Source organism: Antechinus flavipes, chromosome 1 (genome assembly GCF_016432865.1).
Source record: "Antechinus flavipes isolate AdamAnt ecotype Samford, QLD, Australia chromosome 1, AdamAnt_v2, whole genome shotgun sequence".
NCBI classification, from domain to species: Eukaryota; Metazoa; Chordata; class Mammalia; order Dasyuromorphia; family Dasyuridae; genus Antechinus; species Antechinus flavipes.
Genome location: NC_067398.1, coordinates 121,524,656 through 121,537,518, shown reverse-complemented (window position 1 = coordinate 121,537,518; position 12,863 = coordinate 121,524,656). Strand labels below are relative to the sequence as shown.

Below are 12,863 nucleotides of genomic sequence, written 5' to 3'. Positions count from 1 at the left end.
CCTCTCAAATCTAGTTGGTTCCAAATATCATTTAAGTCACTATAACCTAATAACTGACCAGACACGGTTCCAGCTAAGAGATGAGGGCAGCTAACTTCAATCAGAGAAAACAAATGACAGTGTATCCTTGCATTTATCTGTTAAATGTTCATTGTCTCACAAATGCCTATTTTGACCACAAAATAGAAAATTTTGATTATATCAAATTGAAAAGTTTTTGTACAAACAAAACAAATGCAGACAAGATTAGAAGGGAAACAATAAACTGGGAAAACATTTTTATAATCAAAGGTTCTGATAAAGGCCTCATTTCCAAAATATAGAGAGAATTGACTCTAATTTATAAGAAATCAAGCCATTCTCCAATTGATAAATGGTCAAAGGATATGAACAGACAATTCGCAGACGAAGAAATTGAAACTATTTATAGACATATGAAAATACGCTCCAAATCATTATTAATCATAGAAATGCAAATTAAGACAACTCTGAGATACCACTACACACCTGTCAGATTGGCTAGAGTGACAGGGAAAGATAATGTGGAATGTTGGAGGGGATGTGGGAAAACAGGGACACTGATACATTGTTGGTGGAATTGTGAACACATCCAGCCATTCTGGAGAGCATTCTGGAACTATGCTCAAAAAGTTATCAAATTGTGCATACCCTTTGATCCAGCAGTATTTCTACTGGGCTTATACCCCAAAGAAATACTAAAGAAGGGAAAGGAACCTGTATGTGCCAAAATGTTTGTGGCAGCCCTGTTTGTAGTGGCTAGAAGCTGGAAAATGAAAGGATGCCCATCAATTGGAAAATGGTTGAGTAAATTGTGGTATATGAACGTTATGGAATATTATTGTTCTGTAAGGAATGACCAGCAGGATGAATACAGAGAGGACTGGCGAGATTTACATGAACTGATGCTAAGTGAAATGAGCAGAACCAGGAGATCATTATATACCTCAACAACGATACTGTTTGAGGATGTATTCTGATGGAAGTGGATCTCTTCGATAAAGAGAGCTAATTCAATTTCAATTGATCAAGGATGGACAGAAGCAGCTACACCCAAAGAAAGAACACTGGGAGATGAATATAAACTGCTTGCATTTTTGTTTTTCTTCCCGGATTATTTATACCTTCTGAATTCAATTCTCCCTGTGCAACAAGAGAACTGTTCGGTTCTGCACACATATTGTATCTAAGATATACTGTAACCTATTCAACATGTAAAGGACTGCTTGCCATCTGGGGGAGGGGGTGGAGGGAGGGAGGGGAAAAATCGGAACAGAAGTGAATGCAAGGGATAATGCTGTAAAAAATTACCCTGGCATGGGCTCTATCAATAAAAAGTTATTTTAAAAAATGCCTATTTTGTCCCAACGTCAAACCTAAAGTAAGAGAATGATGGTAGAGGCAGCTAGATGGTGCAATGGATAGAGCACCAGCCCTGAAGTCAGGAAGATCTGAGTTCAAATTTAACCTCAGACAAGTAACATTTCCTAGATGTGTAATCCTGGGTAAGTCAATTAACCCTAGTTGCCTCAATCAAAAAACAAAACAAAAAAGAGAGAGAGAGAGACAGAAAGACAGAGAGAGAGAGAGAGAGGAGAAAGAGGAGAGAGAGAGGAGAAAGAGAGGAGAGGAGAGGAAGAGGGAGAGGGAGAAAGAGAAGGAGAGGGAGAGGGAGGAGAAGGAGAGAGGGAGGGAGGGGGAGAGAGAGAGAGAGAAAGAGAGGAAAAGAAAAGAGAGAAGAGGAGAGGAGAGGAGGGGAGAGAGAGAGAAGAGGAGAGGAGGGGGGGGGGAGAGAGAGAGAGAAGAGAGAGAGAGAGAATGATGGCTTCTGAGCCACACTTCAAGGACTGGCTAGCAGCAGTGAAGGTCCAGTTGAGATTGTGTGACATAATTTGTAGTGAACCCATTTGCATGATTTCCCCCATATTTGTTCAACAGCTCATGTGTAGGAGTGAAGGCAATGAATGGTGGGAATGATCCAAGGTTGTGGCCTGGCTGACTGTAACTGACAATATGAAAGGGAGGCTAGAGAGCCCAATGAACTGAAGGGTCAAGAGACTAGATAGAGGCATAATAAGGACAAAGTCAAGGGTTCTAGAAGGGAAGGGACAGGGAGAGGTGAAAAGCCAATAGATTATAATCAGATAAGAGGATTTCATAATGCTGGTATCCAAATGAAGTGTTTGTGATATATTACCTAATGAAACTAGAGATCTTTGATTCTTCAGAAATACTGGTAAAGCTAAAACACTGCTACTTTTCACTATTCTGAGAGACATCTTATTAATACTAATAGAAGCAATGTCTGTTTATTTCTTATTATTCAGATTTAAGATTTCATTATCTATTGAGCTGAATTTAATGGAAATGTCAGAATGGAACTATTTAATCAAAAGTGTCATCTTCATGTCTTTTTACTACTTTTAATTTGGCTTAAGTTTTAACCTTAAAAAAAAACTATTTAATCAGTATGAATAACTGATTTTCACATCAGTAATCAGCCATTTCCATGCCAATAGTTCTTGTAATAATATTTTACATTCACTAGGTCTAACATTTCTAATTCTAATTCTGACTAAAGAATTCATGATCTAAAGTGTAAAGTCAAATCAAGTCAAGAAGCACTGATGAAGTATCTGGTAAGCTATAGACCCTCAGCTAAAACCCTGGAGATACAGAGAGATGCAAAAACCAGTCCTTGATTTCAAAAAGTTAATGGTAAGAGATAACATACATATAACTGAGGAAGAAAATAACAACTATACATATAAGTATATAGAGAATACATACAAACATATAAAAAATAAATATTATAAAGTATTTTGGGATAGATGCCCTAATGGCTAAATGTTTGTTGAATTCTATATCTTAAAGTAAATACTAGCATAATTTAAAAGTTCTTGTCAGGTTCATTTCAAAAATTTAGTACTCTTTTATCTTCTGCAACATATAAATTCTGGTATACAAGTTGCAAATAACTTCAAGTTATTTTAAAAAATTGTTTATAATCACTGTGAACAAAGTAAGGGTAGATTATCAAATATCATATAAAATGCTTTTTCTCATTATTAGACACACTATCAAAACGACTACCACATCTTTGGCCACCTTTCAAAGAAAGTCAATCCTGTCATTTAGCTACAATTCATTTTTGTCTTCAGGTTTCATTTGTAGAAATATGTAAACATGGCTATAGTTCGGTTGCTCCTGTAATGTTGTTGGACAAAGATAGCACATTTGGAATTGGCATTTAAACCAATGTTTTTAGGAAGCCTCAACAACCTATTTCTTCTTTTTTGCAACTATTCTATCATTGAAGCATAAGTCAAAGATGGGGCTTGGTAAAGGGAGAGGGCAAATAGAATGAGGGTCTTTAAAAACATTTATCTGTTTCATAGATAATAATGGCCAAAAAATTTCAACAACTAATACTTTTGGAAATTAGTCTCTTTTTATTCATTAAAATTCACTTGATGTGGAATTTTAAACTGAAAAGGTTAATTGGTGCATCACTCACATAACATTTAAGAACTCAGATCACTTGAACAATATAAGGTATATTTATATTTCATATTAAGAAATACTGAAACATATACAAAATGTATGTAAATGAAAAAAATCCAAATAATTATGCACATTGATTATATCTTCATATCTTTTAAATATGTAAGAACATAAAATAAAATCAACCCAAAAAAAGGGATGGATAACTAGAAAAAAATAAGAAAAAAGTATTGCTTATGTTTTTAATTATTCATTTTTCTGAATGTTCTTTTATATTCATTTATTGTTATTTAAATTTTACAATGAAATAGTTAATCATAAATTTTTAATTAGCTTCACATAACTAAGAAATATTGTGTTAATAAATTGTCAAAATACTGAAAAATATAGATCTCAAATGTATAGTGTCATGAATGACAAAACTACTATTCATTCTTCACCTTAAATACTAATTCTATGAAAGTATAAAATCAGTTATCTTTTAATATTAGTTAAGTGTCAAGAACATCAGAATATTTTCCCATTAAAAATAAATATTTTTTTTAGTTTCCAGTCTTAGTGCTTCATGTTGCAGAATACAAACTAAACTGTAAAGGCAACAATAGCAATGACAAAAACAAGTGTTACTATTTTTAAATGATAAGCAAGGACTGTTTCATAGCAAGGGCAGAATCTCATGATATACAAACATGTCTACCTTTTAACTCCTTTAACATTTAACATTTTTGCAACATCAGTCATATAACTTATCTTTACCAAATTTTAAAAGTGCTTTATCACATTTTCACCAGCATAACACTTTGCAAGAAAAAAACAAAAACTTACTGTTTTACTGCCATGTTGCAGAGTGATTTCATGAGAATCAGGAATTTTTTTGACAGGGTTCTAAAATGAGAAAATTACATTTTATGAGTGAATTTGAAGATCAATAAGAAAACAATGTTTTTTCCTTTGAACCAAGCAGGTAATTCAAAACAACAGTATAAAATACAAGATAATAAAATTAAAACTTCAATCCCAATTTTTTTTTTCGATACCTTAATAGATTTGAAAATAAAAGAAACTGTGAGACTGATATCCCCACCCATAGGCAGAACTATACTTCATCAACATAGGCAGAAGAGAATGCATTATACATTTTTTTTATTCTCTAAACACATAATCCCCTTCAACAACCTACTACTTGTGGAAAGACTTCTCATTATAATTTATCTAAATAATTCAATCTAAATTCTAATGAACTGATTTTCTATTTTTTAAGAGAACAAAAGAAACTAAGAATAACTTTCTTTTATACACAAAAGCTTTGTGATTTAATAATATTATAGAAAAAGAAAGCAGTTTCAAACACAGAATAAAGGGGAAATAACTTTCAGGAATAATTTCAAAAGAAAAAAATCAATGACTTCTTATGACATTCTATATGAAGAATCATCATTAGGACTACTATCGGCAAATAATAAAGAAAAAAAAACAAAACTCAATTTTAAAAATTTGAACAAATTACAAATATAAAAGATAAGCACAACACACAGCACATTTTCTGAATTGTTTTCACCCAGGCACAATCAAACTTTGTACTATGACTACACAAAATGGCTAATGCTGCCACAAAAAAATGAACAAGAAAATTAGCAATAATAATTTTAAACATATTATTTTTCCAGTATAAATGGTAAGTGATATAGAGATTGATAAAATGGTAGAGGCAGATTGATAAAGCAGAATAACACCAGGGATCCCTGGCTCCACTATTACTAGTACTCTTTCTTAAGTCTGACTTTGCTTAACATAAAAGAGGATGAAACAAATTCAATCCAACACATACAGTTGTTTTTTGTTACTATAAACAACTCTACTAAAAACATCCATAGACTCAACAGCTAAGGCACAAAAGTATCACCACCACCACCACCCCCAGTACACTAGACTCTATGATCAACTAGGTAAACCCTGTTTTTATAAGATGATTTTAAATGACGTCTATATGTAATTGCAAAAATATCATTTATTATTTCACTGTGAATAGTTGATTATAAGAATATGCTTTGCTCTCTGTTTATTGTTAAATTTAATGACAATATGCTGCATTAGTTTTTGCTATGCTTTACTGACATAACGAATCTAGTCTAGTGAATTAGGAACTGAAAATCATTACCTTCTTAACCTAAAGAAAGGTAGGAAGCATCAAGATGAGAGAAAAAAGATTGCTCTGCATTTACTATATAGAAGACTGACTCAATTCATCACTAACATAGGCCTGAGAAGATATAAAAAAAAAAGGACTTGAGCAATAAGATAAGAACAAAATGGGAAAATGAAAAACTAAACATTTTTCCATTTTCTCCTGAGTTTTAACTTCAACTTCAAGTTCAAGCACATTTTCATAAGGCAAAGTTAAATCTTCTCTTCTAAATTATCTGGGCCATCCATTCCATTTAATTATTAGGAATGACAGTAAAGCAATAAATTTGTAAGCAATATATTAAAAAAAAACACAACAAACTATTACATTTTGTCTTTTCCTATGTAATTTTTTCAAAACTCCACAAATAATAGAAAGTCAGAATGAAGAATATTTCATTTAAATACAGAACATGCATGTGAATACAGATAAATACATATGTACTTAAATATATATTTGTGCATAAATGTAATCAACATTTTAAAGAGTAAAAAAATCTGACAACATAGATCAACTTAGTATTTATGTTAGAAAATAAATGTTTATGTTTAAAATCAAAGTGTTGTTGAAAAACATGTAAAGCATAAGTCATAAAAAGTAAACATAACTGGCATAATGAAATCACCTAAAATAATAATCCAACTCTTAAAAAAAATGTTTTTATATATTCAGCTGATTGTGACTATTCTTTTTCCAGAACTCAGGATTTTTTGAAATATGTCTTGGTGTGAAATTTGTGAAACCATTCAAATATATTTAAGATTGGCTGGCCCAGGGACATCATAAAGCACAAGACTTCAATGAATCTTTTTATTACCAGAATCCATAACAAGTAATGGAACTTTTAAAGTGAGAAAAAAAAATTATCTGTTTACTTCCAATATCAACAAAGCATCATTTCTCAGGCTCTTTAATCTATCCCTAACAACAAATAAAACTACTATACATATCTTGAATACTGTAAAATATTCCATCTGATTTCAATCTTCACAAGGAATTCAAATTTAAAAATCGAAATCTCTTTTCTGGGATAAAGGTCAAAAACTAAAGAAATAGGAAAGTAAACACTGACAGAAAGGTTCGCAGTAAGAATCCTACCAAGAAATGTCTAAAAGAAGGTTCATTAAAATCAGGAGCCTAAAAAATATTAAATGGGGAGCTTTTCTTCTCTGAGAAGTTTCATGCTGACATAGCCTTGGTGGTACATATAGTACAGAGTAGACCAGATTGAGAAAATCTACTCATGAGTCACCTTGAAAAACACAGTCCTATAAAAGTTATGAGAAATTAAGACAGCACTAAAGTCAGGAACTCTGAATCTAAAATAGAACCCGTGTTGTCTCTGAAACTGCCCCTGATTTAGGGTAATAACCTGAATAATATGTCTCTTCCTCTCTAGAGTGACTGGCATCTAAAAAACCAAGGTCCAAGATGAGACTAGACTCTATTTCCTACAGGCAAAAATTTATTGGTAATTCACCTCATAAGAATGGATAACTTTAAAATTTCACATCCCATTCATTACATGTTAGATTATGATCTGCTCAGTACAAAGTTAACACAGTAAGAGATATTTACATTTGATTAATTTCTGTAATAACTAGTCTTGGAAGAATAAAATTGTACTACTAATAAATTATTTGAAGCTTAAAGTTTCAAAAATTACTGCCTAGTCCCTTTTATACTAAACAACCTTAAAATTATTCAATTTTATTCTTCAACATTAAATTGTTTGGCATTACCTGTAAAAAGTTCTGGCAATATGTATGGAAATGGAAAGAAACAGAGGTAAGTTGTGTTATCATTACAAAGTAGGAGGCAGAATCAATTTACCTATATTCTATCAACCTCATTTTGTTCAGTCAGCCAGCCCAACCAAAAGAACCAGAGAGTTCAATTAATCATGTCACTCTGACAAGAGAATACATACTGTTTTGCTATTAAACTAAAGAAGTATCCAAAATATAAATCTGTTTATTATAAATGCTTTGCTCTGAAAAATGTGAAATAATACAAGAGAGAACTGAGAATTCCCTCAATGGGCCAATTTTCATGAAGTATTATTTTCTCTGTGAAATATACTGTAATATTCTCTCTAAAATGTAATATTCTTTGTTGAGGGTTTCTTGGAGTCTCTGGGAGCAGCCTTCCTTTCAGTTCAGTAACCACCACAAGTGCAGCCAGGTGTTAAAGTCCAGATCCTTTATTATCTCTTTCAAAGTCCTATCTCCGTCACTTGGGGATCGGCTAGTTTTCTGGAAGCATTCTGGAGTCTTGGTTTCAGTGGGGAAGTGAAGGAGGAGAGCCTGCCACCAAGGTGGTATGAGATGGGATGAATCTGTTTGAGTCCAAGGGCTTGTGCTCCAGTCTTCAGTCTTCTGTCTGCTTGTTTCTGAATCTCCCTAGCTGAGGCTTCTAGCTTATATGCTACACACTGAGTACAAACCAATCATTATATCACTAGGAAACCATTATTTGTTGTCGGATTAAATCAGTGCTAAACTAGATTTAACCATTGTCTCCTCAATTCCACTTAGTACTTTGTTTCAAGCTCTGGCCCATAACATCTCCTTGTAAGATTAAATCAATCATATTGTACCATGCTAAATTAGATAACTATTGTTTCCATTGATTCCACTGACTTAGTATCTTATAAGAATCCTTTGTTTCAAGTTCAGAGTTCTGACCCATAACAATATACATCAAAAAATTTCATGAAACTCAATATACAAACAAATAACCAAAAACTTTCATATCCTTAAAAACAAACAGGGTGGAGGTCATCACCCTTTAAAAAGAAAAAGGCAGACACAAGACATTTTCTTTGGGGAAAAAAAGTTATTTTATTGCTAAAGAATCCAGTAAAAATAATCTTGGATAATTTTTTTTTTAATTATAGCTTTCCTCCCCACGATGGCAGGTTGACCAATACATGTTAAACATGTTAAAGTATAAATTAAATACAATATAAGTATACATGTCCTAACAGTTATTTTGCTGTATAAAAAGAATCGAACTTTGAAATAGTGTACTATTAGCCTGTGAAGGAAATCAAAAATGCAGGTGGACAAAAATAGAGGGATTGGGAATTCTATGTAATGGTTCATAGTCATCTCCCAGAGTTCTTTCTCTGGGTGTAGCTGGTTCAATTCATTACTGCTCTATTGGAACTGATTTGATTCATCTCATTGCTGGAGATGGCTACGTCCACTGAATTGATCATCATATAGTATTGTTGTTGAAGTATATAATGATCTCCTGGTCCTGCTCATTTCACTTAGCACCAGTTCCAGGCCTCTCTGAAATCATCCCGCTGGTCATTTCTTACAGAACAATAATATTCCATAATATTCATATACCACAATTTATTCAGCCATTCTGCAATTGATGGGCATCCCCTCAGTTTCGAGTTTCTGGCTACTACAAAGAGACCTGGACAAACATTCATGCACATACAAGTCTTGGGTAATTTTATAATGAAAACAAATGCAACTTTGAAAATACACCCAAACACTGAGCATTTGGGAAATTCTAATAGTGCAGGAACAATCAATGGCTTCATGATAGTTTTAAAATTTCTATCAAATTATCTAGGTGATTCAATAAGTACTCTAAATTACACAAAAAGACCAGTACATGAGCCTTTACAAATATATTAAGTGTTACTGTATGTTATTTGGGTAATTCTAAGAACTGCAAACCACAGAAATGATTTCATAAGAGTAATTCAGAATTGTGTAATAAAAGAGAATTTATTCAAAAATAAATTAAATATTTACTTCTATCATCTAAGGTACAACAAATTATAAAGTGTTAATGCCTTCACTTAAAAAGCTGAATTTAGGACTAAGATCATTTTTCTTTTAAAATATTCTCATTTTAGAGCAATTTGGAATTATGCCCAAAAGACTACCAAATCATTCACATCCTTTGATCCAGCCATGCCACTACTGGGTCTGTCTCCCAAAGAGATCATAAAAGAGGGAAAAAGACCCACATATACAAAAATAATTGTGGCAATCCTTTTTATAGTGACAAGGAATTGGAAACTGAGTTGGAGAATGGTTGACTAAATTGTGGTATTTGAAAGTATTAGAATATTATTTTTCTAAATGAAATGAATAGGCTGATTTCAGAAAAGCCTGGAAAGGCTTAACAAGAACTGATGCTAAGTGAAGTGAGCAGAAGAGGAGAATGTTACATACAGTAACAATAAAATTAATTGATGATCAACTATGAAAAGCTTAGTTCTTCTTAGCAAGATAATTCCAAGAGACTTGGGATAGAAAATATCATCGCCATCCAGAGAGAGAACTATGGAGACTGAATGTGGATTGAAGCACTATTTTTGTTATTTTTTCCTTTCTCATGGTTTTTTCTTTTATCTTAATCTTTTTTTTTTCACAACATATCTAATATGGAAATATGTTTATATTGTGTGATTGTATTGTAATGATTGTACATGTATACCTATAAAAAATTACTTGCTGTTTTGGGGAAGGAAGGAAGCAAATAATTTGCAACTCAAAATCTTACAAAAGCAAATGGTGAAAACTATCTTTACATGTAATTGGGAGAAAAATTTTAAATGGTCTTATTTTAGAAAAGCCAATATTGCCATAATGTTCAAAAAGAACTGGAAGAAGGGGGAAAAGCATGAGAAGAGGTTTTTATATTTAAAGCATTTTCTTGTTATATATTTTTCTCTTCTAAAATAATTATTCCAAAAAACTAAGCACAACTAAATTTTATATTTGTTACAAACTATCACATCCAAAAACAAATGAACAAAAATTTAAATTGAAAAGCTTCTTTGTGAAGTTTCTGGCAGAAACATATCCTATTCTTTCTCATCCTGGTTTTGAAAATGTGAATATGTCTCAGAACACCAAATAACATATATAATATAAAATAAAATGAATAAAGTAAACTGAATTTATTGATAAAGCTTAATGAAAGGTGAATATTGATAAAGAACTTTTATTATATTGTTTTGAAAGTTATCCTAATATTTAGTTCACTTAAAAGTAAAGCAATAATAATAATCTCCAAGGGCATATTTTGGCAAAAGAGAGCAATCAAATATTAATGAAAATCAGTGTGACTTATTCTATTTTGGTAATTCAATAAACTTCCTAAATTGTAAAATGTATCAAAATATCCAAATATTCCAAAACTGATGTTTTCAGTGTGGAAAAATAGGACATCTAAGAGCCCAATGTAGATATGGAGATAGAGTGAGAAAACAGGGTGAGAGAAGACCTAAAACCCTGTGTCCAAAATGCCACAAGGGCTTCCACTGGGCCTCAGAATATAGATTGACCCAGGGAAATGAGAGATGGGGCCCAACTCCAAGATATCAATAAAAAGACAGATGGGGCTTGATGGCAGCTGAGTTTACACCAAGAGATTCTTTAGAACAGGGGTCCTCAAACTTTTTAAAGAAGGGGCCAGTTTACTGTCCCTCAGACTGTTGGAGGGCCAAACTATAGTAAAAACAAAAACTTTGTTTTGTGGGCCTTTAAATAAAGAAACTTCATAGCCCTGGGTGAGAGGGATAAACGTCCTCAGCTGCTGCATCTGGCTCGCAGGCCGTAGTTTGAGGACCGGTGCTTTAGAAGGTCAGGACTCTGATGTGATCAACCAACAGAAAAGCAATCAGATAGCAGAAAGGGATTACAATTGGGGAGAATACAGGCTTTTTAACCCAACAGAAGGGCAATGTCCAGTTCCAGCAGCTCCAGTGTAATTGCCAGATGATGTGGAGAGATCCAGAAAGTAAATAGAAGGGACTAGATTAACTGCTTGGGAAAAGGGGTTTGCTTGTATTTCTATAGATGGAGAAGGAATCAAATAGGTGCCAAGGAGTACCTGGAGAGAAACAGAAACAGAGAAAAACCTCAAAACAAAAGAGAAGAACTAAGAAACATCTAATACTGAAAGAGCATGGCTGATAATGAGACTGTTGCAGGACTTGAAAACCAGCAGGAATCATTGGATTCCCTGAGATGAAAAATTGTTGATAAGACTATTGCAGGACTTCAAAACTTGCAGGAATTGTTGGATTCCTGGCTCATGAAGTAATGGACAATAGATTCCTTTTGGACTATTTCTAGGACTTATGGACATGTAGAAATCCTCATGTTGATTCATGTTATTTGTTACATCGCTACTAGGCTGTGTTATATTGCTATGTGCTTATGTAATTTATGTAATTATGTGTAATACCTCCCATATTGATGGATTTATGTATACCTGTTTTAAGAGTGAGCTCCTTCAGAAACCCGCTAATCTTATTTGATTTCCCATTTCCTTTGGTGTTTTCATCTCCCTTTCTGAGAAGTCAGGGAGGGCATGATTGATTCCTTTTATGGTGTTTTCACCTCCTTTTTGAGCAATCAGGGAAGGTGTGAACACCTTCTTTTTTGGGGTTCTCACCTCCTTGAGAAGTCAGGAAGGTCATGACCACCTATGTTCTAAAAACAAAAGAAAGCGGGAGATATTAGGATTCTTACAAGGTGCTAAGGGATTGAGGAGACAGTGGTTAAATCTAGTTTAGCATTGATTTAATCCTACAACAATTATGGTGACAACAAAAAAAAGTGATATAATGATTGGTGTATACTCAATGTGGGGCATATAAGGAGGAGCTGTCAGGGCCAGGAAGGACAAGTCCACTAGAAACTCTTGGAGGAGGAAACAGATTCATTCCATCTTCCACCTTTGTGCTGGCTGGAGGCTGAAGTACAAACATTTGGAGGAGCTAGAGGCAGAAGCTGGCAGAGGCAAAGGACTAGCAGCAGGAGCTGTTGGAACAAAGGAGAGAGGAAGGCCTCCAGAAAACTAGCCGAGCCCCAAGTAAAGAAGAAAAGACTTTGAAGGAGACGATAAAGTATTTGGACCTTAATCCCTGGCTGCACTTGTGGTGATTATTGGCTGCCCCACAAGAAACCTGCTCCCAGAGAACATTATATTTTTAGAGAAGAATATTACAAACAACAATATTGTAAATATAAATAATTTTGAATGACTTAGGAATTCTTTTCAATACAATGACAAACTACAGTTCCAAACAACTCATAATAAAACAAATGCTTTTTTCAGATAAGATCAGTGTGAGAACTTATTCTACAAACTATAAATAAATGTAAATGGA

General features: G+C 33.3%; 1 protein-coding gene across 2 annotated transcripts in view; it reads right to left on the bottom strand.

Annotated features, from left to right (window-relative positions):
- WDR70 (WD repeat domain 70) overlaps positions 1 to 12,863 on the bottom strand; it is a 382,013-nt gene that overhangs the window by 316,026 nt on the left and 53,124 nt on the right. For both annotated transcript variants that reach the window (XM_051990074.1, XM_051990064.1), the window contains exon 6: positions 4,348 to 4,407. In XM_051990074.1, coding sequence (XP_051846034.1) covers positions 4,348 to 4,407 — 60 coding nt within the window. The remainder of the gene's footprint in view (positions 1 to 4,347; positions 4,408 to 12,863) is intronic.